The sequence below is a fragment of the Tubulanus polymorphus genome, chromosome 4 (assembly GCF_964204645.1).
Source record: "Tubulanus polymorphus chromosome 4, tnTubPoly1.2, whole genome shotgun sequence".
Classification (NCBI taxonomy): domain Eukaryota; kingdom Metazoa; phylum Nemertea; class Palaeonemertea; order Tubulaniformes; family Tubulanidae; genus Tubulanus; species Tubulanus polymorphus.
Window position 1 is genome coordinate 21,887,564 of NC_134028.1, and position 12,799 is coordinate 21,900,362.

The 12,799-nt window shown below is 38.8% G+C and overlaps 1 protein-coding gene across 2 annotated transcripts; it reads left to right on the forward strand.

The window, feature by feature from the left end:
- Window positions 1–866: 866 nt before the first annotated feature.
- Window positions 867–12,602, forward strand: LOC141904108 (protein-lysine N-methyltransferase EEF2KMT-like). Of its 2 annotated transcripts, XM_074792618.1 has the most exons (8): window positions 867–962; window positions 6,743–6,757; window positions 9,500–9,640; window positions 9,903–10,013; window positions 10,101–10,181; window positions 10,848–11,223; window positions 11,659–11,799; window positions 12,477–12,602. In XM_074792618.1, the coding sequence occupies exons 1-8, from the start codon at window positions 882–884 to the stop codon at window positions 12,593–12,595; spliced, it is 1,065 nt and encodes a 354-aa protein (XP_074648719.1). In that variant the 5' UTR covers window positions 867–881; the 3' UTR covers window positions 12,596–12,602. The 2 variants fall into 2 exon arrangements, with proteins under 2 accessions (XP_074648719.1, XP_074648720.1); XM_074792619.1 differs by lacking the exon at window positions 6,743–6,757 and having other exon boundaries at window positions 886–962.
- The last annotated feature ends 197 nt before the right edge of the window (window positions 12,603–12,799 follow it).

The window sequence follows — 12,799 nt, forward strand, 5'->3', positions numbered from 1 at the left end:
GTAAATTATGATAGTTCGTAGTGGAAACAGTAGAAAAACTGCGATTAGAAAAAGCAAATCAAACCAGGCTAGAATCATCAGGGTCAGATACGCGTCGTTATCAATACGGCGAAAAACTGTGATCGTAGCTGAATTGAGAACGATTCCCAGAAGCGACGCGGGCAAGTATGCTATCGTGTACATGTAGACGCTGAAAGTATACTGCCACCTGACCGGCTGGTCGCAAACTGAAGACGTTGTCAGTTCTACAGTCGTTGTTGTCACATTGCCTTGATGTGCTTCGAGCGCTTGCGGTGTTGTCGCGTTCATAGTCGGTGACCTGGCGATGATTTTAATTCCGATCCAATTAATTTACAGCTGAGTATTCTATAACAGCATAAAATAAATAGAAACGCAACCTGTCATTCTATTTTTTGCCGATACCTTAAAAATGTAGGAAACTAATTTAATGAGGTTCGGTTTACATTGAACATTCCTAATTGAAAATTGACGATTTCTCTATGAAATGTGATACAATTTCGCATTCAAACCGCACTCTATTGATGATTAGACATTAGAAGCCATCAGAGCAGATCATGGCATCAGCCTCATATGAAATAAAACGTGCAACGCTAAACAAAGCGAAAAGGTCGAATTAAAAAGCCATAGAAACGATACGTAAGTTCTACGCCTACTTGGTAATTACACTGAACGGACAAGCCGGTAGAGTTATTTGTTAAAGAGATGAAAGTCGTAACATTAGCGGAGTTTTCTGGGATGCAGGCGCGACCTAGCATCGGCAAGCGAGGATTAATATATTGAATTCGAATTGAATTGGTTCGAGATTGAGACTTTTTGTGACATGGTACATTACATTGCCAACCGCGGCAAGCGAGTTCAAGATGGCCGCGCCCATGAATCGCACTGATTTGTCAGTGGATAGTGTTTCGCTTCGGTTTTTAGCTGGCACTCCTTTAAACGAGGTATTTCGTAGTACTAATATGTAATAGATGAAATCTAAGTGACGGACACTTCGTCACAGCTTGATTTAACTTTTTATACTAGGCTAACAAATCATTTCGATTCGAAAACAACCTCTTGTGTATTGTGCATGTAGTATTTTGAGTGTATAACGAAATACGCTCAAAATATTGTCAGTGACTAGGAACACAGAGACAATTAATTGTTGTCAATCCCATGGAACTGGAAAGTAACTTTGATAAGGTAAAAGTGCAGATCCGCACCTCTCGTGATTGATGCAATCTGCTGAATGACAGAATCCTGGCTAAAATCTTTCTACTCTCGTGACGATATCTTAAAATTAACCAATGGCAATGTACTGAATTGCTGATGACATTTTGAATCTTAAACAATGATATTTAACGTAATTGATTGAACCGTTTACGCGGAGAGGTGCGGATCTGCACTTTTACCCTTTGATAAAATTTTTTTCATATTGAAATTGTACTTTGGGCCCAAAGCATATCAATTCTTAGATAAAACTTGGAAAAATTAAAAATAATGCCAGAGAGTTGGGGGAGGGGGAAGACGATGACACTGCAACTCTAAGTTTGATTAATTTCTGGTTAAAGAAAATTTAGGCTTTTAAGATAATGAAATTCAATTTTCTGCCAGAAAAAAGACTTGACCTAATTTCCCAACTGAATTATTTAAATTGATATTAATTTTTGGTCTTTGGCTAACCCGTGGCACTGTTTGTCACTACCTACTATTTCGATTTAGATTAGTGTATCAAGAATTATTCGATGGTTTAAACCACTTTGCAAAACCACTGTAACCCGACATTTCGAAGTGAAACTGAGTCAGACTGAGACTGGTTTTTTGCAAGATTGAAGAATTTTGACCTGGTTGTTAATTTAGAAATTAGCACCATTCGAAAACAAAAGGACAAGAAGATAACTACAAATTTTTTAATTACGGAGAAAAATGGAAGACGCGTTAAAATGCATCAATCGGAAAATTATTTTCTGCCAGAAAGAATCGAATTAATTGATTATCAGCAGGAAAATTCAAATGTCAATACAAAAATTGATTTCTCTTACGAAAAATATTAATTTGTTTCTAATCCTCCGGTAATGTCGAGTACCGGGAATCTACGGCTCAAGTAAATAAGCAGTGCACGTGGCTAGCGGTACCGAATTCCTTATTTGGTGAAAAGCTCCGCTCCTACAAACTTTTCAAGGAGCGTTTTTGTTTAGAAAATTACATCGTTTCTGTACCTTTTGTTAAGAGGAAAGAATTTACCAAATTCAGAATCAGTTCTCACCACCTACAAATTGAATCAGACAGATATGCACGACCCAAAATCCCTGTGGCAAATAGAATTTGTTTACTGTGTAAATCTGTCTCCAGTACTATTGGTCAGGTGGAAGATGAAAAACACTTTATTTTAGACTGTTCCACGCTAAATTCGAAGAGAGTTCTTTTTTTGGATAAAATCCGAGAGTTCGTTGATTTCGACGCTCTCTCATCTGCGTTACAATTTTGCTTCCTGTCGTCATATAATTCAAACGACAGCGAAATAGGGAACATAGTTTGTGATCTAGTAAATTCTTTAATTTCGGAACGAGATTGTATTTTGAAATCCTTGTAGACTCTCGGGTCTATCAATTCGATTGTATCATTCGGCTGTTTCTTGCTCTGTTCGGTTTTTGTTTTTGTTTGTTTGTCTGTTTGCTGTTTGGATTGTATGATGTAAATGACTATATTGTATACTGTATGCTGCGGTAACCTCTCATCCTCGCCTGACCGTCTCTCCCGCCGAAGCTCATTCATTGATTCGGCTAGGTCGTCGGACCCTGGCAAGCGAGGATGAGGCAATTGTATTGTATGTATACCCTACCGGTCTCTTCTTGTGCTCGTTTTTTTGTTTGTTTGTTTTTTGTATTACACTTTCTATATTTTTGTACTGTGTATTGCTTTATTGTACTTCTGCTACCGATAATGTTATGTAACATTAAGGATCAATAAAGTTATTGAATTGAATTGAATTGGTGAAAGAAGGGGCGGAGACTAATGTTGTTGCCGACCGCGATGTTGCTGCTGCTGCTGCTCGAGCGAGACCGATCGGCGATCCGCCGCGCAGCCGTGAAATTTTAAGCAAATCGTACGACTCAGTCTAACGCGACTCTCATCGCTGTTTAAGAGTCATTTAATTTGATAAAATAATTAAATATTTCAGTGCTGCGGCTGCTGCGCTAGAGCGTAATTCTCCGGGATTCGAACCCGTGCGCGGTGCCGGACCGGCCGGGCGCGTTTGTTATTATGAATTCGGTCTGGTTGCTAAGGGAATTTCAGCTACTTTGAATACGTTCGATCAACGCGGTTCATTGTTAAACGATTCAACGATCCAATCTTGGTCGAAATTTCACGAAATAAATACATTCTGAAATCACCCGATCCAAAAGTTGCCGGATTTTAGTTACTTCGCTGCCGGATTTTAGTATGACGTAATTCTACTTCCGATTTCCCCATGAACTTCAAACCGGACGTACTCTGACGTCATTTTTTTCTGAGCTCAGACCACTATTCCAAAATGTTCTATATCCTATAGTAAAAACAAGAAATTCGAGAGTTTAGTTCATATATAAGCGCGTAAATTCAGGGGAAATCCTGCTTATGGCTCATAGGCCAGCATCTTAGCTACGCATTGAAGTGGTTTTCGCCCCACATACCCAACCTAACTTTTGAAATAATCAAACCTTTAGAAAGGAGGGGTATCCCAGTACAGGTATGCCAGTACATCCGAGCCAAATATCTAAGGGAATCCCCCACCGTGTTTGGTACCCTTACTCCAAGCAAAAAAAGTCCAGGGAATCCCTTATTTCATCATCGATCTGTCTCTCAGGATCAATGGATTTCATACATATAACCGAAATTCGTTACCTATCCCATTTGCAGAAATTATGGCAACATTTATGGGGGACCTCTTCTTCACTCTAGGTACTATTTTTGGGGTCCGGCCCTACGCATCTTACGCATCTTCGAGCTACTAACCTAATTGTGGTCTGATGCCTTCTGACTTTGTCAATAAGTCAGAATCGGTTAAGAAGACACTTTCTAGAATCCACATATACGCGTTTATCAAAGGGACGTCCTCCGGGCGCCTGCGGCGCCCGGCGTCCGTCGATCAAATAGAAGTAAAAAATTCCAGATTAATATGGAATACCTCAAGGGCCATACGGCTTACGAGTTACGTTTTACGAGTTACTAGTAAAATAGTAAAGCACCACAGATTAAACCTATACAGATCGAGCAATCTACCAATGAATTAAAGGAAAATGAAAATAATAGCAACGAGACTGAAGCCATTGGTGAGAACTATCTTATATGTATATATACAAATGCAGACTGCCTGATGAACAAAAAGTTGGAGTAAAGTCTATTAGTAAAAAGGAGAGACCTGACCTACTGTGCCACCGAAGTCAATCCAAAATCGACACGCTTCCAACCGTGCGATAACAACATGATATTCGAAGGTAGTGAGAACTATGACATATACTCAAATGTAGAAAACCCGGTAGTTAGAGGCATTGGTCTTCACGTGAAAAAATGTCTAAAATCTACTGAGCCTAACTCAAAACTGCCTGAAGGAGTGGGATTCCAGGAAGCCATCTGGGTTGAAATAGAAATGGACAAATCTCAAAGGCCCCTGTTAGTGGGATGCATGTACAGAAGTCCCAGTAGCAATTATCAAAACAATGAGGCGCTACACAATACAATTAGGAGATTAGGAAATATGAGAGAGCACCAACTCCTTCTCTGTGGGGACTTCAATTTTCCGGAAATTAATTGGGACAACTTGTCAACGGCAGTACGGTCCGTAAACCACGAAGCCTCAAAATTCTTAGAAAGTTGTCAAGATGCCTTTTTAACACAAAACATCTTACAGCCAACTAGACATAGAATTAACCAACAGAAGAATATACTGGACCTGGTATTTACATTTTCATCCGACGAGATTGAAAACACCCAATATCTCCCGCCATTAGGAAAAAGTGACCATCTTTGCCTGAGATTCAACATAAATTCGACTCCGAAAAAGCTGAAAATAGATAGATGCACTAGGAAGAATTATAACAGAGGTGACTTTGTAAAGATAAGTGAGAAATTGACACAGGATTTACCAGTGAACGACTTGGAGGAACTTGATGTAGAACAATGTTGGTGAAAGATTAAATCCTCTATCATCGAAGCAGAAAACTTGTTTGTACCATCAAGCAAAAATGCTGGGCAAAAAACACACTGTGGATGAACCGCAACACAATGAGTAAAATAAGGAAAAAGCGCAAGGCCTGGAGCAAGTACCTCCGACATCATAGACAAGAAGATTATGACACCTATACCCAAGCAAGTAACGCTGCACGTAGGGAAACCAGAAAAGCGATGAAGCAATTTGAGAAGAACATTGCAAAAGAAGCAAAGAAATATCCTAAGGCCTTCTGGAAATACTGTAGATCGAAGACAGTCACCAGAAGTAATATCCCGGACCAAGAGTATAGTATCAACGGTACAACTAAGAAAACTGCAAACAACCACAAAAAAGTCGAGGTGTTTAACACCTACTTTGCCGGGTTATTTACAAAGGAGGATATAACATATATACCATGCTCAGGAGCATCACCTCCATAACCAGTATAGAGATAACTCCAGAAACCGTGGCAAAGAAGCTTAAAGCACTTCCCATAAACAAAGCAATGGGTCCCGATCAAATACACTCCAGGATTTTACATTAGGCAGCAGATACGCTTTCGGTTAGTCTTGCCCACCTATTTGATAAGACCCTAAAAGCTGGTAAGATACCTGGGAACTGGAAAGAGGCCCACGTGAAGCCGATACATAAAAAAGGCACTAAGAGTAAGGCTGAAAACTTCAGGCCAGTGAGTCTAACCAGCTGTGTATGCAAAGTAATGGAGTCGATCGTGAGGGACAAGGTGATGTTACATCTCCTTGATAATAATATAATTTCACCTGATCAACATGGATTTGTTAAGGGTAAATCGACCAATACACAGCTAGTTGAAACCCTAAATGACTGGACGACTTATCTTGACAACAACGAAACATTTGATGTGGTATTTCTCGACTTTAAAAAAGCCTTTGACAAGGTCGCACATAAAAGACTGCTCAAGAAGGTAGAAAATTACGGAATAAGGGGAAAACTTTTAGATTGGATCAGTGACTTCCTAGCCAATAGAAAACAGGCTGTTTGTATCGACGGTGATTTATCTGGATGGAAAACTGTAACCAGTGGAGTCCCTCAAGGTAGCGTTCTAGGCCCATTGCTGTTTGTGATATATATCAATGATCTACCTAGTGGCATCAAAAGTACAATGAAGATGTATGCTGACGACACAAACATATTCAGGCTAATTAGAGATGATAATGATGGGAACATCCTTCAACATGATCTGAATATGCTAAGCGAGTGGGCATTAAAGTGGCAAATGCAATTCCATCCAGAGAAATGTATAGTTATGCATTACATATACACCTCAAAGCTGTTACCCCCTGAAGTGAGCCTTCGTCAACTTAGAGGGCATAGTAAGAAACTCAAGAAATTAAGGTCGAAAAAAAAAGTCAGAAGGATCTTCTTTACTCAAAGAGTAGTAAACATGTGGAACACCCTCCCCGAAAAAGTGGTATCGGCCACCTCCACAGACTGTTTTAAATCAAGGCTTGATAAATTCTGGAAAGATAAAATGTATTTATACTAGACTATTTTATTTTATGTTTTTCTTAGATACGGAAATTTGAGGTGAAGTATATAGTTACAAATTGATTTTCATACTAACAACTAATTGATGATGACGACCCTAGCTGGAATGGCGTATCCAGGGTGCGTGCCGGTGGGGTGGTTTACTACCCCGTGCGCCTAAATTTGGAAAAGCTGAAACAAATCACACAGGTGTTGCCGGATTAACAGCTGGGTACCAAACTGCTAGGGTTTCGTAAAAAAATGTATCTAATAATTTTCGAGTAATCATTCAATCAATCATTGTTAACCAATTCGTCAGATTCAATTTAATGTTTATAGTAAAAGTTATGAAAATTCCAATTACTAATCAAAAGTACTAATCAATGAGTAAAAAACCATTTTACTAATCATGAGTATAAAATTACTAAAATTAACGATTAACAACAATCGTGTTGATTTTAATTACTAATTCAACGCGTTAACTGAATAACCAATAGAGAAGGGAGTCTCTGTCTTTCCTTAAACCGGGAAACCTATCAACGTTACGATTTACGTTTTACGAGTTACTTATACATTTCCTACAATACGTTACGATTTACGACTAACGTTTTACGAATTACACGTTTTTCACTAATTGGCTTCGGATATCCGAAGCGCGTAATTCAAAGAACGGGTTTCAAAATGAAGTCGAATTGTCATTTCAAACAGCATAATAAGAGTAATTTATTGTACATAGTGAATCAATCTCGACTGCAATGGTCTATTATTACAGGGCAGAAAATCTGCGCGTTGGCCATCTGCTGTGCGAACCTTCTCAAAATCTATAAAATGCTGACAATACATTTCACACTGACTGATGACTGCCCCGTTACGTGAATAACTTTCATAATCGGAGAGTCCAATTTAAGATCATTCTTATCAATTATCATGGCCAGTTTTAAAACTGTTTATTGACAAAACTACAGGAACCACATGAATAATAAGTCTTCAGCAAAACACAACAGAGCTCTTACATTTGTAAAGATAAGAGATCCATGGAAATATCAAGTAACATTTTTTTAGACAGGGAATTAGCGGAACACCGGAACGTTGCTTGTATGGTGCGTTTGCACCCGTCGCAAAAAACGTCGTGATAAACGAAATCAGCTGGACTAGGGCCAGGAGCTGAGAATGGAACTCCATTCTGATATTTAATGAATAATTCATTCAATAAATTTATGTTATCTTTAGTATTTTTAATTCATGTCCATGTTTCAATTCATTCGTTGAAATCATAGTACACTAAACAGATTCCGCGTGTGTCGGACATTTTTTTAAACTCTTTGGTCATCGGCATTCGTAATATACATACATCTTTCATTCTTCATCGAAAACCCTCGATCGAACGCGAAGTTTAAACCCTTGACTACCGCAATTCTTAGCACCACCAATTTGAAGGGGCCGTGGCTAACTCTTTTTGAGGGATTTTGTACACTCAAAAATTGATTTTGGAATTTGAGGCGTTTTTGGTGGATTTAGGGGCTTTGGAGCCAACTCGAATCACCGGACCATCGGTGTCTCACACTAAGAGTGGCCCACTGACCGTAGCGAGAGGCCGGTCCCCGGTAGCGGTTGATCGAATATTTTTGAATATTTTTCGTTTCAAATGAAACGTTTCTCGCATATTTATATTCATAGTTAATGTATACGCCACTGCCTGCGCACGTGTCGTAGTATACGCTTATGTTGAAAAATATACACTGCGGTGGCGCTAGCGGACGGACACCCGTATTGTAAAACAAGTCGCATCTCGTATGTCATATGTCGTATCTCGTATGTTGCATCTCATGTCTCGTATGTTATATCTCATATCTCGTATGTCGTCTGAGGTCTTCCATACCAAACAACCTTTGGAAAGACACATTTCTTTAAGGAAATGAAAAATGTTATCAAATCCGTATAGGGTATGTAGGTGGCAGCACAATACGATGAGTTGCATTTTGCCTGGGCTGCATTAGAACGAACAATCGTTAAAACCACTAGATTCCCCAATTTATGATTCGATTTGATCATGTTAAACCTAAAAAGTGTCTTCATGCCTTTATAGATTCTACTTTTGTCTTATCAAGTGTAGTCAATTTTTCGAGATTTTTAAGTGGGGGATATTTTTCGAGCTCTTTTAGAATTAAGAAAGTGTCAAATTGACATGAGAGAGTCAGAAATTTGGTTTGAAAAGTTTAGGAAATGCCAAATTATAAAACTACTTAAACTACTAAACATTCTCATGATAAGAGAAAAATAATATGCCTCTTTGTTATTAATAAAGGTACTGGGTGCGCACGTCCATTTTTTGCAATAGGTTTACCACTTTGTTTCAATACGATTATTTACTATTACTTGTATATTTTGTTATGAACACCGCAAGGAAAAGCATATAATGTATTTTGACTTGAAAATAGTACCTATAAATCATGAATATTTGAAAGTTATTTATTTTGACCTTTTGAAGAATGCGATCAAGTATTTCAAAGTATATCACGGGTAAATTGTTTTTGCAAAGTGATAATTATTTAGATTTATCATGCTGACTTTAAAAAACGAAAGCTGGGGATCTCGAGGATTAAATCTAGTTGAAAATGTATGGAAATTGAACTAAATCTTGACAAAATGGTGTTAAGTGTTAAGGGAAAGTTAGTGGCTCGGAGTCATTGGCCTATTCATGAAATGATTATTAGCGTATAACCCTAATTTTCTTGTTACATTTTTCCACTTAATTTTATGAATCAAATGATAAATAAATACTACTCAGTATTTTACTTTTAGTGGTGTGAAGGATGCTTGAAGTGTCAGGATATTGATTCTCAACTGGAATTATTGAAGCGAACTGTAAAACATGATTTAGCCCGAAGATTCCCTCCATCCGTGAAATATCGAACGGCTTTCTTAAAACTTATCATCAACCAGGTGAAAGTTCTCTTTAGCTTTCTAAATGCTAGCGTTATATGATGAGAAATTTACTTGATCCACTTACAAAAATGAAATTTACAAAACTTACAAAATTTACAAATTTTATCAAATTCGTTTTTAATACCCTTTTTGGGTATGTATACTGCAAACTTTTGTGCTGTTTCTAAGTTCAAAAACTTTCGAACTGGGTCCGTGTTTATAGATCTTTATTTCCATTCCTCTTCGTGTATGTAGTGCACGTGCTTTCTTATCGATATAGTTGGAACGAAATTGTGCCGAAGTTTGTGAAGAGTTGTATGAAATGTATACGGAGATACTGTCGGAGTCGTCAACGCATCCGGAATATGGCTCGAAAATTTATTTCCTCGCGGTAACAAGAGAATTAATGATTTTCCATTCGATGTTATTATTTCTATGCTACAACTATTTTATGTGAATTATGTTCTCAATATTGCAGCCGAAAATTGACGATTTTGTGACGATCTATGAGTCTAGTCAGCTAGTATCAGATGGAACAACTGGTCTTCGTACTTGGGCTGTAAGTTGTCATCACGTGGTAGAGTATATACAGTCAACCCCCGATATACCGTCATATACCCAGGCATATACCACCCAGACCACCAAGTTTTCTAAGAGTACATCTCTATAAAAATACATAGTAAAACACCCCCGCCTACCGCCAGGTTTTCTAATTGTACATCTGTATACAAGTACATAGTAAAACACGATATACCGCCATACTCTCCATACCGCAAAAATCGTTCTTCACCGAGGTGGCCAGTATATCGGGGGTTCACTGAATATCCTAATGGTACAGGCTTTCCTATTATTAATGCGTAGCTTCTTCTGAGGCGTTCTTTTATGACCTCCGAAGTCTCTATCCGAAATCTCCGGTTGGCTGCACACACAATCCGAATCACACAACCTCGACAGAAAGGAGGTTTTGGACACTCCAAAAAAACACGTGACCGATAGTAGAGTATAATTGTAGGCAAACGGATTCTTCGATCTGATAAAAGGCTGGAAGGCTTGGAAGGAGGGCACTCTCGATCGTGCGTACATGTGTGTAGAAATCATGTTTTTTGGGGGGGGGGGTTCTTATTGCCGGAATTGGTTTATGTTTGGGGTGTATGATGGGGAGTGTACGTACAGCTGCGGGAAAACGTTTGCCACACACTGAACACTTGATTTCATTCCATTTCAGGCTGCGTTCTATTTGGCCGAATATTTATTAGAGAATGAATCGTCGATAATGGGCCGTAACGTGCTCGAACTCGGTTGCGGATTAGGTTTCACGGGACTCGCTGTCTGTCGCTCATTGAACCCCGGTTCTTACACATTCTCCGACTGTCACGAATCGGTGATGAAAAGACTCGCGCGTAACGTCGAAACAAACACCGATCGCTGGTCAATGAGCAACAGTAGCTGTTGTCGATTACGAACTGTATCTTTAGCGAACCGTCGTCGCAATAAAACCGATACCCAAACGACGGATATTGTCACAGAACTGATTGATTGGAGCCGAGAAGAATCAATGGACAAGTTAAAAGATATAGATATAGATGTTATTTTAGCAGCAGGTAATTTTAAAGAATACTAGCTGGATACCCGTCTTCGACAGGTTTGTTGATAAGGAGATGTAAACATATCAGCGTTGCAGCAATAACAAAAATAGTTCATGAACTTCCTCACTGGTAGGTTAACGACTAGATCACTAATTTCCTCACAGAGGGAGACATCTTCGCTGATGACGTTTTGTATTTCATTTTGTTATGATTTTCTTATACTAAATCTAATACCTCCTTGTAATCATTCACATTTTAAAATATGTCAAAAACCTTCCCACAGTTATTTAGGACCAAAGAAGTGTCACGTCAAGATGAAACACCCCACCCAATAACCGTGATGTGTCCGCCAAAAAACCTCCTGCCAATTTAGATGCAGCGAGGTTCTGCTTGGTGGTTCTTCTTTACTTTGTTGTGTGAATGTAGTATTATGTGATTCCATATTTCAAGATGTTGTTTACGATAAGACGATAATTCCTTCGTTAGTGTCGACATTGGATCATCTTCTCACCGGGAATTCATCTCGTGTCGCATACGTCTCTTCTACTGTACGCGATTCCACTACCCAACAAGCATTCAAACATCAACTAGGTAACTACAGTCATTTTCCATGGGCGCGCGTAGGAACTGTTAGTGCTAACCGTGGTTAGTCAAGTGTGGTTAGCTAACCATTGTCTTCGTGCGGCCTCTTATTTTTAGCTGGTTAGCCTAACCACGGATAAGCCACTAACCGCTGGTAAGGCTTACTGAGTTTTCCTGCGCCCGCCCCCGTTTCATTCGTCTACCGATACGCTACTATGGCAAGCGAGGATTCTGTAATGAAGATCCGCCAGGTGTCGCTAGCAGTTATATACGGTTTCTTAAATTTGAATCAATTTTACTATAACATCTAATTCTATGAAAACTCTATTTAAAGAACATACAGTAGCAAAATCAATCTTGTATACAAATGTATCTCTTCTGAACCTTGTTTTGATGATAATTGAATTCAGTTAAGAGTTTATTGAAAATGAACTGGTTTTTTCACGTTATAAAAGACTGACCGTGTAGTGGTGCTATTTTGGTATTTGCTCTTTACCTCGTACTCTTTGACATAAGTAATTCGCAGCCATCTTCCTTCTAATGTTGCGAACTATGCTTCGAACCTGATGGCAGGTTCGAATCCCTGCCTAGTAGAGGGAAAATTTTTCGCAACATTCGTTGGCGGGTAGTAAGTATCTAAAATGCTGGCAGTCTTCTTAAAAACAAATGTTTATCTTTTCTTTCAGAATCGTCTGGTCTTGTGTTTTCAGTCATGACTCCACCGCCGCATGAAACGTTCATTTACGATAGAACTTCTATAGAAATAATTCGTATTCATAAAAATATTGTTACTAATAATACGTGAAATAAAATCCAATCGTTGTTTATGATATGAGACTTAAAGACTTGTTAGCCGTTCATCTTGCTCAGCGATGTAAGTAAGAGGAAGAGAAGGAGAAAGAGTTGGAGGAGAGGAGGGGAAGGCGAGAGGCACCCTCGTTATTTGTACAGCCTTTAAGTGTTGGATCTATTTTATATTGGACAGGTTTGCAATTATACACTCGAAAAA